This window comes from Callospermophilus lateralis, chromosome 16 (assembly GCF_048772815.1).
Source record: "Callospermophilus lateralis isolate mCalLat2 chromosome 16, mCalLat2.hap1, whole genome shotgun sequence".
Classification (NCBI taxonomy): Eukaryota; Metazoa; Chordata; class Mammalia; order Rodentia; family Sciuridae; genus Callospermophilus; species Callospermophilus lateralis.
Window position 1 is genome coordinate 23632845 of NC_135320.1, and position 14063 is coordinate 23646907.

General features: G+C 32.4%; 1 protein-coding gene across 4 annotated transcripts in view; it reads left to right on the forward strand.

Annotated features, from left to right (window-relative positions):
* The window catches only part of Arfgef1 (ARF guanine nucleotide exchange factor 1), a 107913-nt gene that overhangs the window by 80816 nt on the left and 13034 nt on the right, over window positions 1-14063 (forward strand). For all 4 annotated transcript variants that reach the window (XM_076836350.1, XM_076836347.1, XM_076836348.1 and 1 more), the window contains 11 exons: window positions 271-361; window positions 5260-5300; window positions 5395-5564; window positions 5925-6076; window positions 6211-6383; window positions 7375-7535; window positions 8415-8545; window positions 10134-10263; window positions 11169-11304; window positions 11388-11526; window positions 13585-13657. In XM_076836350.1, the coding sequence (XP_076692465.1) occupies window positions 271-361; window positions 5260-5300; window positions 5395-5564; window positions 5925-6076; window positions 6211-6383; window positions 7375-7535; window positions 8415-8545; window positions 10134-10263; window positions 11169-11304; window positions 11388-11526; window positions 13585-13657 (1397 nt within the window). The remainder of the gene's footprint in view (window positions 1-270; window positions 362-5259; window positions 5301-5394; window positions 5565-5924; window positions 6077-6210; window positions 6384-7374; window positions 7536-8414; window positions 8546-10133; window positions 10264-11168; window positions 11305-11387; window positions 11527-13584; window positions 13658-14063) is intronic.

Consider the following 14063-nt stretch of genomic DNA (forward strand, 5'->3'; position numbering starts at 1 on the left):
ATAAAGTCTAATTGTCATTAACTTTGTAATCTAAATCTACAGTGCCCCTAATTGGTGTAATCTTTGCTTTTGTGCCTTAAAACTCTGTCTTATATACTATTTTGTAAACCTCACTAAGCATATTTGCCCTATGTCACTGCTCCAAAAGAATTGTTCACCCAAGTCTTTGAAAAATAATTAATTTTAGAAATGTGTTTTAGAACTGTAAGTGTATTCTTCCACTGAAATAATTATTTTCAAACTGAAACAACTCTTTTTTATTTGTGGTAGTCGGAGGAAATGTGGACTGGAAGCAGATAGCAAGTATTCAGGAATCCATTGGAGAAACCAGTTCTCAAAGTGTTGTTGTTGCTGTAGATAGGTAAGGAATTCATTTTCTTCCCTTTGCAGATGAGTACTATTTCAATTTTGTGGCATTTAGATATATTTTGCTCATTTTAAAAAAAGTGATTGCCAAAAACATGTACTAAAGTAAACAACACTGTATTATGATATGCCATGATTTAGATAATGAAATACATATAATATATGAGATGGGAAGAAGGTAAAATGGTATGAAAATTTAAGTTAAAATAAGTATTAATGGGCATTAGAGAAATGGTAAACTTGATGAAAAAGAACATCAATATTTTATTTCTTTTTATAGAAAACTTCTTATCCCTCATTGAAATGCAGTATAATTTATCTTTCTAGGTATCTCATATAAAACTGCAATATGGATAAAATGAAAGGGCTGTTGGAAATTTTTGTAAACTTCTTTTCCCATAATTAGAATTTATATATTATATACATTATTAGGTATTTCCCATTTTAGCTTGTTTTTAAAAAGAAAACACATACTATGGTTTATTTTACTATGGAATACTTCAGATTTTAAAATACCCAGTATGTAAAATTGTAACTTCTAGTATTTTTTTGAGGATGAGCTTTTCCCAGATCAATAACCCCCCAAATTGAAAAATCACCATTTTATAACACTGAAATTTAATTTTTCTAACCATTTATGTTGGAAACTTTCAAAAATATATAATCTTAATAGCCTGAAGTCTAATGCTAACTTATTATTTATTTTCTTTAGATAAAACTTTTTGCTCTAAGTCTAGACAACTAGAGTATCCAATTACTGACCTTGAAATCACTTCCTGAAATTTTTTCTTTGAAAAGAATTCTTACTGTGCATTTTTTTTTTTTAAATAGGAGAAGGGCATCATTTATCTTTTTCTTGAGAAGGTGGAAGAAAGATTATAGATCATCTTACGCCTACTATATGGCATGAAGGCTTGCCACATGTATTACTTCACTTAATCCTTTTACTAGTCTCATAAAATGAGTGTAAATTGACCTCATTATAAATGAGGAAACTGGGACAGAAGACATTTAAATAACTTGCCAATAACCAGGCTAGTCTTATCTTGATTATTGTGATAACTGTTTTATTCGGGTGGAGCCAATCTCTGCCTGTCAGGCAGCCTGTCTCTGGTCTGCCTTTCTGCCTTTGTGTACAACTTCATAGTTGTGTATAGTTGCCCTTCTGCTACAAGACTATCTTCCAGTGATTTTCTTGCCTTCTAGAGAATCATCTTTACTGTCTTCATAAGACTTTGTTTAGGCATTATATCAATCTGTTTGGGCAAGATTTAACATTTTACCTTCTACTTCTTTTCCCATAATATACCTTTTATGACCATACCTCTTTTAGTTTGTCCTACTATCCACTGTTCTGTTATATAAGGATATGTCACTCACTTGAGCACATTACATATCTGTTTCAAGAATGTCTGCTATTTCAGGGAAAACTTTGCACAGTTCTCTTAGTACTTTGTCATCTCAAGCTCATCATCACTAGATACTTCTGCAAATATAAATCTAATGTCCTATTTTATACAAAACCTTAATATTTAAAATCTAGCTTACAATGAAAACATTAGAAGTTACTAACTCTGATTTAGTGTAAGATTATAATCTTGTGTGATGTATTTCACTTTCTTATTAAATTTCTTCTGATTTTCTTTCTTAATATGTTGTATTTTCATGCTGTATTCCAACTCCAGCCCATAACCTAACTCATTGAGATAACACTATAGTTAAAACAGTAGACAGACATCCTCCAGGAGAGTTCTGGTTTTGGCCAGCAAACAAAGTCTTTTTTTGTGTGTGTGTCCTCTTAGGTTTGTCGTTCTGAGTACTATAATCTATTATCACAAACATAGAAAGTAAACAAGAAAAAAATAAAAATTCTTCTATGTTTAATTCTTCATGGCTTGTTTCTTAACCAACTGAAAAAAAATACGATTCCATGAAAACTTTTTAAGATGATAAAATTTTCCAACTCTCTACTTTTGTATTAGAAATCTTTTACCATTAAGAATTTAGGAGATTAGGGGCTTGGGATGTAACTCAGTGGTAGAGCACTTGGATGCTCAAGTTCAATCCCCATCATTGAAAAAAACACAAAACTTTAGGACCCCATTAGACACTTTTATCTAGTACCTGACCCTGTGGCATTTGATAGGGTATAATTTTCTAAGTATTGTTAGACTGAAACTATTTGATAAATATTACTAAATTGTATAAGGGATAGATTTTGTGCAAAAATCATTTACTTCTAAAGAGCTAAAGTTGTTACTTAGCACCAGAATTTTTGTTTTATTATTGTTTTTTTTAAACATACCAGATCTAGCCTTACACTGGCACACCTCATGCTTTGGAACATTGTCTCACCTATTAGAAAATATGTGCAGCACATTGCACCTGAGATAGCTCATAAATATCTTTCAGTTAAATATAAAAAGTAAATGTTATCTCTGATATTTCACTGTAAAAAACCTTTTACAAGTATGGTAATTCAGGCTGCTTGTGTGTTGCATACAGTTTTAAAATTTATTTTTTGCAGAAATTTTGCCAACCATTTTTTTGGCAGGGGTTGGGGGGCAATTGGTATTATGATATGGATAAAGCAGTGAGGTTACCAGTCTTTTCCCCCTCCTCATGCTTTTTAGGGCGTGTCTTTTAATATTAGCAAGCATGACTTTTATACTTTGTCCTTTTGAGTATCCATTTCATAGACTGACTTTGTGAAACCTAGCTCTGTTCTCCTGCCTTAGTATATTAAGGCTTAATTTTAAATGCCTCCACAGACTGCTGTGCCCTCCCATATGGCTTAACTTTAGTGGAGCATTGCTAGAAATAGAGTGACCCCTCAGATGCTACCAAAGTGAGTAGGAATTTGAATGCCCCTACCCAGGATGCATGCTCCCCTGCCTTCCACCATTACCCCAAGTCTCCAGAACATGTCTGACTGCTGATGGTAGTTCTCTGTCCTTGACCTATTCTCCACCATTTCACCACCTTCGGAGTTTGTTGCTTCCTTTCCCTGTGGTTGCATATAATCTCCATCTCTGCTTCTGTTCTTTTCCTTCTACACTTTGCCATTGCTTTCTTCACAGTTAAAAGTAAATCCTTTCTTGTTTCTTTTGTGTCTTTTCTTGTCATTTCTTCTTTACTATTTAATTTTGACTCTGGTGTGTGGTTTGTTTATAGCCTTTGCCTTCCATGGGAATACCTATAGTTGGAAAGAAATCAGCTGATCACAGCTGTATAGTTCAGTCTAGCTGTTTTCATTTTTGCTCATGTGGGAGCTTTGTAGGCTTTATATATTTTTAATTTCTGGGTTTATTCCAACCACTAGATGAAGTGGGACCTGTTTACTCTTGATTTTCCCCCATGTTGTTTCTTCTGCCAGATTTTTGTATTATTGATTCATTCTACAGAAGAATATAGAATGTCTAAGACATTCCTTTCAAAAGAGCTCAGCTTTTGAGTTTCCTGTCTTGTTTTTGTTAATTATTGTCTAGATATATAGACAAACATTCAGGGACATTGAAGTTAAAAAAAATCACTTAATTCATGTTTTGTTCAGGTAAGTATGAGGCAGTGTAGAGAAGTGATTAAGAGGGTAGACTCTGGAGTTAAGCCTGTCCTGGTTTGAATGTTGACTCTAGCTTTTAACTAGTTCTTTGACTTTGGGGAAATTATTAAATATCTTTTTGTCTCAGTTTCTGTGTTTATAAAATACTATAATACTTCACAGAGTTATTTTTGCTTATTAATTAAATAAATGTGTGTGTGTGTGTATTAGCACTAGAATAGTACCCACTTTATTATTGGTAGCTATTATTATTATTACTGTTATTTTTAAGCTTAATATTTGACCTGCTTCTGCCTTTAAGGTTTCCTTTTTGTCATGCAAATTATATTGTGTGCATTTTAAATTGAGGAATATTATCCAACCTGTGAAGGTTTAGTCACATTAAACCCTTGCTTATAAACTCAGAATATGGGAAAGAATACAGATTTTAGAAGGAAAAAGGACTAATATGTTAATGCTGAAATTTTTTATGAAATTGAAACACAAAAAAAGAAGTCGGCAAAGAAAACTGGACAAAGCTGGGTAGCATAGTTTAAGCATATCAATGTCCTAAGGAAAGTGACCAAGCCCCTTGTTTAAAATAAGACTATTTGCAGGTTTATATCAAACCACTTCTAACCATAAATGGATTTTCTAATCAAATGTATATTATAACAATAAAGTGTATGTATTTATAAATGTATGCATATACATGTGTATATGTGCGTGCGCAAGCGTGTGTGTGTGCGCGCGCACACACACACACACACACACACACACTTTCCCCCCCTTTCCCCCAGTACTGGGGATTGAAACCGGGGCACTTGACTGCTTAGCTACATACCCAGACCTTTTTATTTTAAGACAGTCTCACTAAGTTGCTGAGGCTGGCTTCAAATTTGAGATCCTCCTGTCTCAGCCTCCTGAGAGGATAATTGGTGTGCATCACCATATACCCAGCATTTTTTTTTAAGAACTTTATTAATGCTAGTAGATAAATCAGGTAAAATGAAAAAGTCTTCATTTCATAGTGAACTAGTTCATTTGTTTTACAAATGAATATTTTTCTTTTTCTTAGAATCTCATCACATACCTATATGATATTTGTAAATCTACTAAATTATATGTATGTACTCTAGTAACAATGGCAAAATGACCAATTTGGACATGGGAGGGAAAAACATTTAAACTGCTATTGTTATTTAACTGATGAGAAGTGTTCATTTGACTACCTGATTTTTTTTTTCTCTAAAACAGATAAAAATGGCTAATACCCAGGCCACTTAACTTTTGAATTGACATAACAGGAGTAAAACTTTATTAATTTTTAAAACTTATTTTATTTTCCCCAGAATATTCACAGGGTCTACAAGGCTAGATGGAAATGCTATTGGTAAGTATGTGTATTCTATTTACAAACAAGCCCTTTGCCTAAAAAAAAGTTTTTAAGTTGAATTAAAAAAAATGTATATGCATTTATGTTATAGTGGATTTTGTCCGTTGGCTCTGTGCTGTGTCTATGGATGAATTACTTTCTACTACACACCCGAGAATGTTTAGTCTACAAAAAATAGTAGAAATATCATACTACAATATGGGAAGAATAAGATTGCAGTGGTCTCGGATTTGGGAAGTTATTGGAGATCATTTTAATAAGGTATTTGAATAATTATAGCATTTGTTTATATTTGTAATATTTTTCTTTGTTTAAAATTGAGACTCTTTTCCTTCCCCACAGTTGCCTATTACTTTTTCATAATTAAGCTCAGAAAACCCTTTGAGTCCTATTCTTTTTTTTTTTTTTTAAGAAATGATTGCTCAAGGTTTTAAGGATTTATTTAAAATATCTATTTTCTTGTTGAGAAATAATTTTTACTATACCTACTGCCTTTATGGAGACTTAGGATTTATCTACTTATGCTGCTAACTCTGTAATTTTTCTAAGGCAAATAAAGGAAAAAGATTTATAGATTTTCACCACTGACATTAGCATCTTGCTTTTTTATTGCCAATACAGGTTGGCTGCAATCCTAATGAAGATGTAGCTATTTTTGCAGTGGACTCTTTGAGGCAATTGTCAATGAAGTTTTTAGAGAAAGGGGAGCTTGCAAATTTCAGATTTCAGAAGGATTTCTTAAGACCTTTTGAACATATAATGAAACGGAACAGGTATTATGTTTGTGGAATTGCTCCATACCAGAAAAACCTTTCTATTTCCTATAGTAGGGGGAAAACAGAAGGGGGGAGGGACTTGTGTGAGTTTTGTTTGTATGCATATCCAAGCAATTACATTAATATTTTAGGTCTCCAACAATTCGAGATATGGTTGTACGGTGTATAGCACAGATGGTTAATTCTCAAGCTGCTAATATTCGGTCTGGGTGGAAGAACATATTCTCTGTATTTCATCTAGCTGCGTCTGATCAAGATGAAAGCATAGTGGAACTTGCATTTCAAACAACAGGGCATATTGTCAGTGAGTATTCTTTAAACTGTGCTCAAGAAAGAAAAGCCTAATGTATTTAGAAAGAAAGAAAAACGTAATTCCAGTACAGTTAAGATTAATGTTTAGCAAATCTTGCCTACAGAACCAGAATAAACAAATAGTTCACTTTTTAAAAAATATCTCTATTAGTGCATGTTATTTATTTATTTATTTAATGTGGTACTGAGGATTGAACCCAGTGCCTCACAAGCGCTGTACCACTGAGCCACAACCCCAGCCTTAATAGTTCATTTTTATAGTGAACTTTCATTAAGGATTTGCTGCATGGCATGAACTGTAAGCACTTTTCCATGTATTTTCTTTAATCTTCAAAGCTCTTTAAGTATCTTTAGTCCCCTCCTCACTTTTTAAAATACATTAGGAAACTGAGGCCCAGAGGAGTTATAATTTGTCTAAGGTCATAGAACTAGTAAGTGATGGAAACTTGTTTTTGACTACTACATTGTACAACCTCCTTTGACTTTCAGGGGTACTGAAATACTTAAGAATATAAGTTAACCCTGTATAGAAGGTAATAATGATGACCATTGTCAACACCAGAATTACAACATCATTGTTAACTATCATTTTAATGTTGGCTTGAATTAAATATTATTCGAAAGCACTTACAATATTTTATGTAGTGCTTAATAACTATCCTTGTAGGTATTATCTCTATTTTATAGGTCAAAAAGCAGAGATCAGCTTAGTAATTTGGTATATTTATTTAACAAAATTGATTCAGTACTACTCTGTTCCAGTCACTTAATTAGGTACCATGCTAATAGTGTAAACAAAATGTTATGTTTCACTTACCTCCCTACTGAGGACAGACAAATGGTAGACACAGATTTGAATTCTATATTTGGACATCAAAGCCAACATAAGAAGTTTGTAGTACATTTAGAGGTTGATGTATATTGGGGATAATTAGAAATTATTGAAAATTTATAGTCATTTTGGTATTTTTTTCCTGTTTTAGCACTTGTATTTGAAAAACACTTTCCAGCCACCATTGATTCTTTCCAAGACGCAGTAAAGTGTTTATCTGAATTTGCGTGCAATGCAGCTTTCCCAGACACAAGTATGGAAGCAATTCGACTTATTCGCCATTGTGCAAAATATGTGTCTGATAGACCTCAGGTATAGCATCATTTAGTAAACAGAATTTTCCTGTGTACTTATTTCCAATTAAATATCTTAATTTGCTTGGGAATTGAGGGTATATGAAGCATTTATTTTTCAGTGAACTCCAAAACAGTTTGAGCTTAATTCTGAACTATGAAGATTAATGGTTATTTACCATTATAGAAGATGTTAGTATTTTTCTTTCATATGTATTCACTTGTTATAAAAACTTTATGTGGCACAGGTTGAGTTATACCCTATGTAGATAAGGAAACTTAGGCCCAGAGGACTTTTAAAAAGTACTATTTCCTGTAGTGCTAGTTGTCTGCCTGTGTTCAGCAGCACTGAAGTTAACAACCTCAAATTGAAGTTAACTATTAGGTTAACTGAAGAAGTATAGACTTAATCTCTTAATTAAAGGTTGAATTGATAATCTGGCTGCCAGTGTTAACTTGCATATCTGAATCGATCTTTATAAGCATAAAGGAAATGATACTTCATAGACTTGGCAATAAGATTTTATGGTGTACAAAATATGCACCTTTGGATTGCTTAGTACTATTTACATACATCAACACATTTGACCTTCATACCTTCCCAAGATAGTTAATATAGCTGTGTGTTATTATAATTAGTTAAATAATAAAAATGGGACCTGAATAAGCCAGGTTAATAATGTAGAGAACTACTGACAGTTGAAGGTAAAGCCAATTTTTGGATTTTAGCACAGTGTTCTTTATAGACAACTATAGTCTTCATCTTTTTATAAATTATTGTTTCTTAAATTGCTCACTTTTGATTGGTAGAGCATTTAATTTTTTTTCTTGAGAAATAATGTGCTGAATATGAAGGTATTTTGTTTTGCCTTTAATAATCCTACCTTTCTTACTGAAGGCTTTCAAGGAATACACAAGCGATGATATGAATGTGGCGCCTGAAGACAGGGTGTGGGTGAGAGGATGGTTCCCAATTCTCTTTGAGTTATCCTGTATCATCAATAGATGCAAATTAGATGTAAGAACCAGGTAACAATCAGTATTTGAAATTCGAGTTTTGAAGGATTTATTTTGACTTTAACCTTTCTTATATGAACACAAGTTCACAGTTAAAGACTATATATAAATTGTTTTATCAAATATAGTAATTATTAGACAGATTTTAAAGGTATATTAGCATAATGTAGTAACGTGATTTTAAAATGTGTTATATGAGTACAGTTTTTCCTAAATTGAAATGGCCAACTTTCATGTCTTAATATCTCAACAAATCTTTAAGCCCATCATGAGTACAACTTTCTATTAAACAAAATCCCTTTTAGATATCTCACCTTCTTTTTAGGAAGAATTATTAATTATTGTACATGTATCTTTATCAGATTTTTAAAGAAATTATATAGTTCAAAATTGTTCAAAATTGTACCAAATTATAGAAATTCAATAAAATAATGTATCTCTCCTTCCCCTTACATCAGAGCCACACTCACCAAGGTGTTAAATTTAAGTTATGGCTAAGAAACTTTTTATTTTTATAGCTTTATTTTAACAAATTCTTAGGAAATAAATAATCCAAAGTCTGTAATTATAAAGAACTTTTATGTGCATTCTCATTTGATTCTCTCGTAGTTCTGTAGATTTAGGATAAAGTAATTAACCTAGAATCCTAGATATTCTTTCTTCCTACACCAGTTACTATAAAATATTATTTTTTTAAATATAAGTTTTTAAAAATATAAGCAGTAAAAGTTCTTGGATGCTATTGATTTCTGTGTTTACTTTGGAGCGTGGGGGAAGAAAATCAGGATGGCCCACATCTTCTTACCCACCTTAGTCATGGGAGGTGGTAACATTCATTTACTTTGAAGGGAAGGAAATGGACTTCAGTCTCAGCAGATGGATACAGAGGGAGTCTTGTTTGAGTGTAAGGAGGGAACTGTAAGTCTAGCATCACAGGGGTCTGTTTTCCTGTGAAAGATTGTATCTTTCCCAAAGTTTCTTATACAGTGTGTACCACTACATGTGTAACACAGTAGGTGTCTTAGGGATCAGATATGAATGTTGTGAATTTGCTGTAGGACTGAACATATATGTCATTTTACAACATTTGTATCACAGATATTTATTGAGAACCTACTAGGTACCAGATGTGTTCTAGGCTATGGAGAGCACGCATAGCAGCAAGTAAGCTAGACTATACAGTCCTTCCTTATGGATCTGACCATCAGATTTTTGGAATCAAAAACTATTTCTAAACTGAAAAAAATACTTAAATTTTGCCAGCAAAGAGTAACATGGAAAAAAAAATCAAAACAATTTAATGTTTTATTTTAGGAAAGATAAGTTTCAAGTGCTGTGGAATGGGGAGGGGTGGAAGTAATATAAAAAAGAAATGTACAGCGAGGGCCTTTCAAGTTTTTTCCCTGCATGACGTATCCTAAGGAATCCTATTGTTTTACAACTTAAATTTCATAAAATTCAATATCATATGTTAAAGACCAGTTTTAAACTTTCTGATTTTAATAGTTTTGTGTTAGAGAAAACTATCTTAGGAAGAGGGTGGGTTTTTTTTTTTTTTTTTTTGTATTATAGGTTTCCTAATCACATTTTGTCATTTTAGGGGTTTAACAGTAATGTTTGAAATAATGAAAACATATGGCCACACTTATGAAAAACACTGGTGGCAAGATTTATTTAGAATTGTTTTCAGAATATTTGACAATATGAAATTGCCAGAACAGCAGACAGAGGTAAGAGAACACAAAATCTTCATTTTAATCAAGTTAAAAGTTCTTAATACTTTCACTCAGTACATTTTAGAGTTTCAAATTAAACACACTGAACAGTAAAGAATTTCTAGGAAATTTTTCTTTAATTCATGAGAAATAACTAGTATGTCTTTATAAATAAGAACACTACTTGGGAATGTTAACTTTTTTTTGTTGTTGTTGTTGTTTGTTTTCATTCTTTCTTTTAAACTTTGTTTCTTTTCCACATTTTGATGTTACAACTATAAAACACCAATAACTTTCTTTAGTATTACATTGTGACTTTCTATTCTGAATTGAGTAAAATTTGTTGTATTTATTTCAATGTATTTTATTATAAACCAGTTATAGTATGCATTTAAGGCAGTATAGAAAGATAGCTTAAATTTTTCTATTTTTCTAATATAGCATTGTTAAGTACAGACTTTTGCATTTACCCTTTATGTTTGGAAAGAAGGAAATTACTTATTTTGTATAAACCTTCTTAACTTTTATGGTGTTTTGAAGTACATCAGGACAGTCAGTTTTTAAATCTGTGCTAATGCCACTAGCGTAAATTCTTTTTCTTCTTTATTTCCTTGTTCTGATATACTCTAGAGCAAGGCCAGCTATAGAACTGTTTCAGGAATCATGTTAATGTGTACTGTCAGTAACAGTTTTCTAACAATCCAAACAGTGCAGAAATTAGAGTTATTTCATAGATACATAGATTAGATATATATAGATAGATATCAGATATTGAGATGAGTACAGTGTTGTAAAGGAATTTAAGTGACCTGAAAGGAGTGCTGACAGTATCATGTTTTAAATATACAAACACATTTCTCTTAATTCTCGTAGTTGATGAATGGTATGACCTTAATGTAATGACTCCCCCCCCCCCCCAGAAAGCTGAGTGGATGACAACAACTTGCAATCATGCACTTTACGCAATCTGTGATGTGTTTACCCAGTATTTGGAAGTGCTCAGTGATGTACTTTTGGATGATATTTTTGCCCAGCTATACTGGTGTGTGCAGCAAGGTAGGTCTATAACATCTGTGTGACACAGTGTTTACATGTGAACTTGGTAATATACACATGAATTGTTCACTTTTCTTTTCTAGACAATGAACAGTTAGCTCGATCTGGTACAAACTGCTTAGAGAATGTGGTTATTCTGAATGGTGAAAAATTTACACTAGAAATCTGGGATAAAACTTGTAACTGCACACTGGATATCTTCAAAACCACAATCCCACATGCGTAAGAAAACCATTGCAACTTTATATTTGTGAATTGAATGAGCTTATAGCAGTGTTTTAAGTATGATAGTAACTAGTGATTTATATAATGAAAATCCTTGTAATCATGCTCAGTGTTACATGAATTCAGTTTTATTAATAAATCGCATTCCTGTATAACCATACAAATATAAGAATTTTTTTTTAAGGGAGGGATTGCCAGGGATAAAATATCCAGAGGCGTTTAACTACTGAGCCACATCCCTAGCCCTTTTTACTTTTTGTTTTGAGACAGGGTCTTGCTAATTTGCTGAGGCTGGCTTTGAACCCCCTATTCTCCCTCCTGAGTTGCTAGAGTTACTGGAATTATAGGCGTGTGCCACCACACTCAGCTGAATTGAATTTTTTATGAACCAAAATCTTGGGTCATAATGGAATGACTCCACTGACTTTTTAAAAGATTTTATTTGTACACATCACACCAAGTGGTAATTTTTAATTCAAGGGGAGAAAGCTTCCCTCCTCAACATATGTTTCAGTTACTTAGATTTAATATCTAAAGAAAATCTTTCTTTAGTAGAGTATTTAGAGTATTGTGTTTTACAATAAGTTACCATTTTCTTTAAAGGGATATGTTTGGAATTGAATTGTAATAGATAGTTGTTATTGGTGGTGGGGGGGGGGGATTCAGACAGAGTTTGGCTATTTAGCACCTGGATTATTTGTAGGACTGATGACTAGAGCTTACTGGCCAGCTCAATCTTGGAGATATCTTGTCTGTATGTAGTTTTACCTTATATTTATCATTTTTAAATCTACAGATAGATTTTTCTTTAAAACATCTTATTAAGTAGACACACAGATATTTACTGATTTAAAACCATATATGAGAATTAGTAATTAGTCCAGATTTTTAAGCTTCTTGAAATGCATTCTATATGTTTGCAGTGTTATAATTTCCTTGTAAATATCATAATCAGTAGTACTTCAAACAGAAGAAATATACTCCTATAAAAGCAGTCTCTAGGTAGGGTGACTCTGAAAGGGCACACAGTGATTTTTTTTTTTCCACCTATTTCTAGATTTTGGGTAATTTTTCTTATTTTTTTGGTACACTTTTTTTGTTAGAACAATGTGAATAACTGACAAATAATGCATGTCTGTCAGAGTTTATGACCTGTGACCCTGTGTCAAAGGTAATATGAATTCTTGTTTTGCAGTTGTCACTATGACATCTTTACAAAAACTAACTGGGCTGTATATTCTTTTTTATTTGCAATTTTACTTTTAAATATTTGAAATAGTGGGAACCAAACTCAGGGCCTGTGCATGTGAGGCAAGAGCTTTATCACTGAACTACATCTCCAGCCCCTACATTATTTTGTGTAAGAATTAGATCTGTTGTAATAAGTTAAATTTTCAGGACTACATAGACACATATATCTGTGTGTGTGTGTGTGTGTGTGTGTATATATATATATATATATGACATTACGTATCATCTAATAAACATCTTAATAGAAAAATATCTGTACTGCATTTCATATTGAATTGCAGTGATCTGTTGGCTGACTTTTCTACTCCATTCCTCACAGGCTCCTCCTCAGAAACAAAAACTTGACCCTTAATCATGTTTCCATTTTATACACCTAATATGAGATTGGCAACTTAGTTTCTCATTTGGGCCAAATGTTAATTTATGTATTTTTACACTTTTTAATAGACTCTGAAGAGTTCTATGATTTTTTTTAATTCTATAAAGTTTTTTGAAAAGTCTTAAAGGTTTTAAATCTTGCCTTGGAAAATATTTAAAGAAAGTAATACTCAGAATAGTTCTTGTAACTTTTCACTTTTCACAAAGTGTATTTTATAGTAAAACTGATAACCAGATTATCCTTCTAATATATTAGATGCTACTAATTAGATACTACTTAACTACTTTTAGAAATACATACTATAAACTTTTTACTAGATGCTTTTCAGCATAGTCTTGTGACACATTCATGTTTTTTTCAAAATACATTGGACGTGTAATGTGGCATACCCTCCCAGTGATTGTTGTGATTTTGTTTTTTCAAAGGCTTCTGACCTGGCGTCCTACTTCTGGAGAAACTGCTCCCCCACCTCCATCACCCGTGAGTGACAAGCAGTTGGTAAGTAGTTATTTATCAGGGGTAAAAGTACTTTTATCAGGGGTAAAATTCTACATGTAAGTGTGCTAGTCTTGTTCCTACCACTGTGACAACACCTGAACCTGGGTAATTTATAAAAGAAATTATTTTCTCTCATTTCTGGAAAGAGAGATGAATTTGCTGTTAGGTTAAATTTCCTGTTGGTAAATTTACAGTTTAACTCCTAAGTGCCAAGCAGAGGGCATTTAAAATTATTTTTTAATATAGGACATAGGGTAAAATGATTTCAAGGATTATGAATGGCAGGTACCAGATTCCATAGGGATTTTCATGCCAATTAGAAGATATTATTCAGTCTTATTTTATATAACATTTGCATTTGGATAAAATTTTACCTTACAGAAAAGTTGCAGAAACAACAATACAA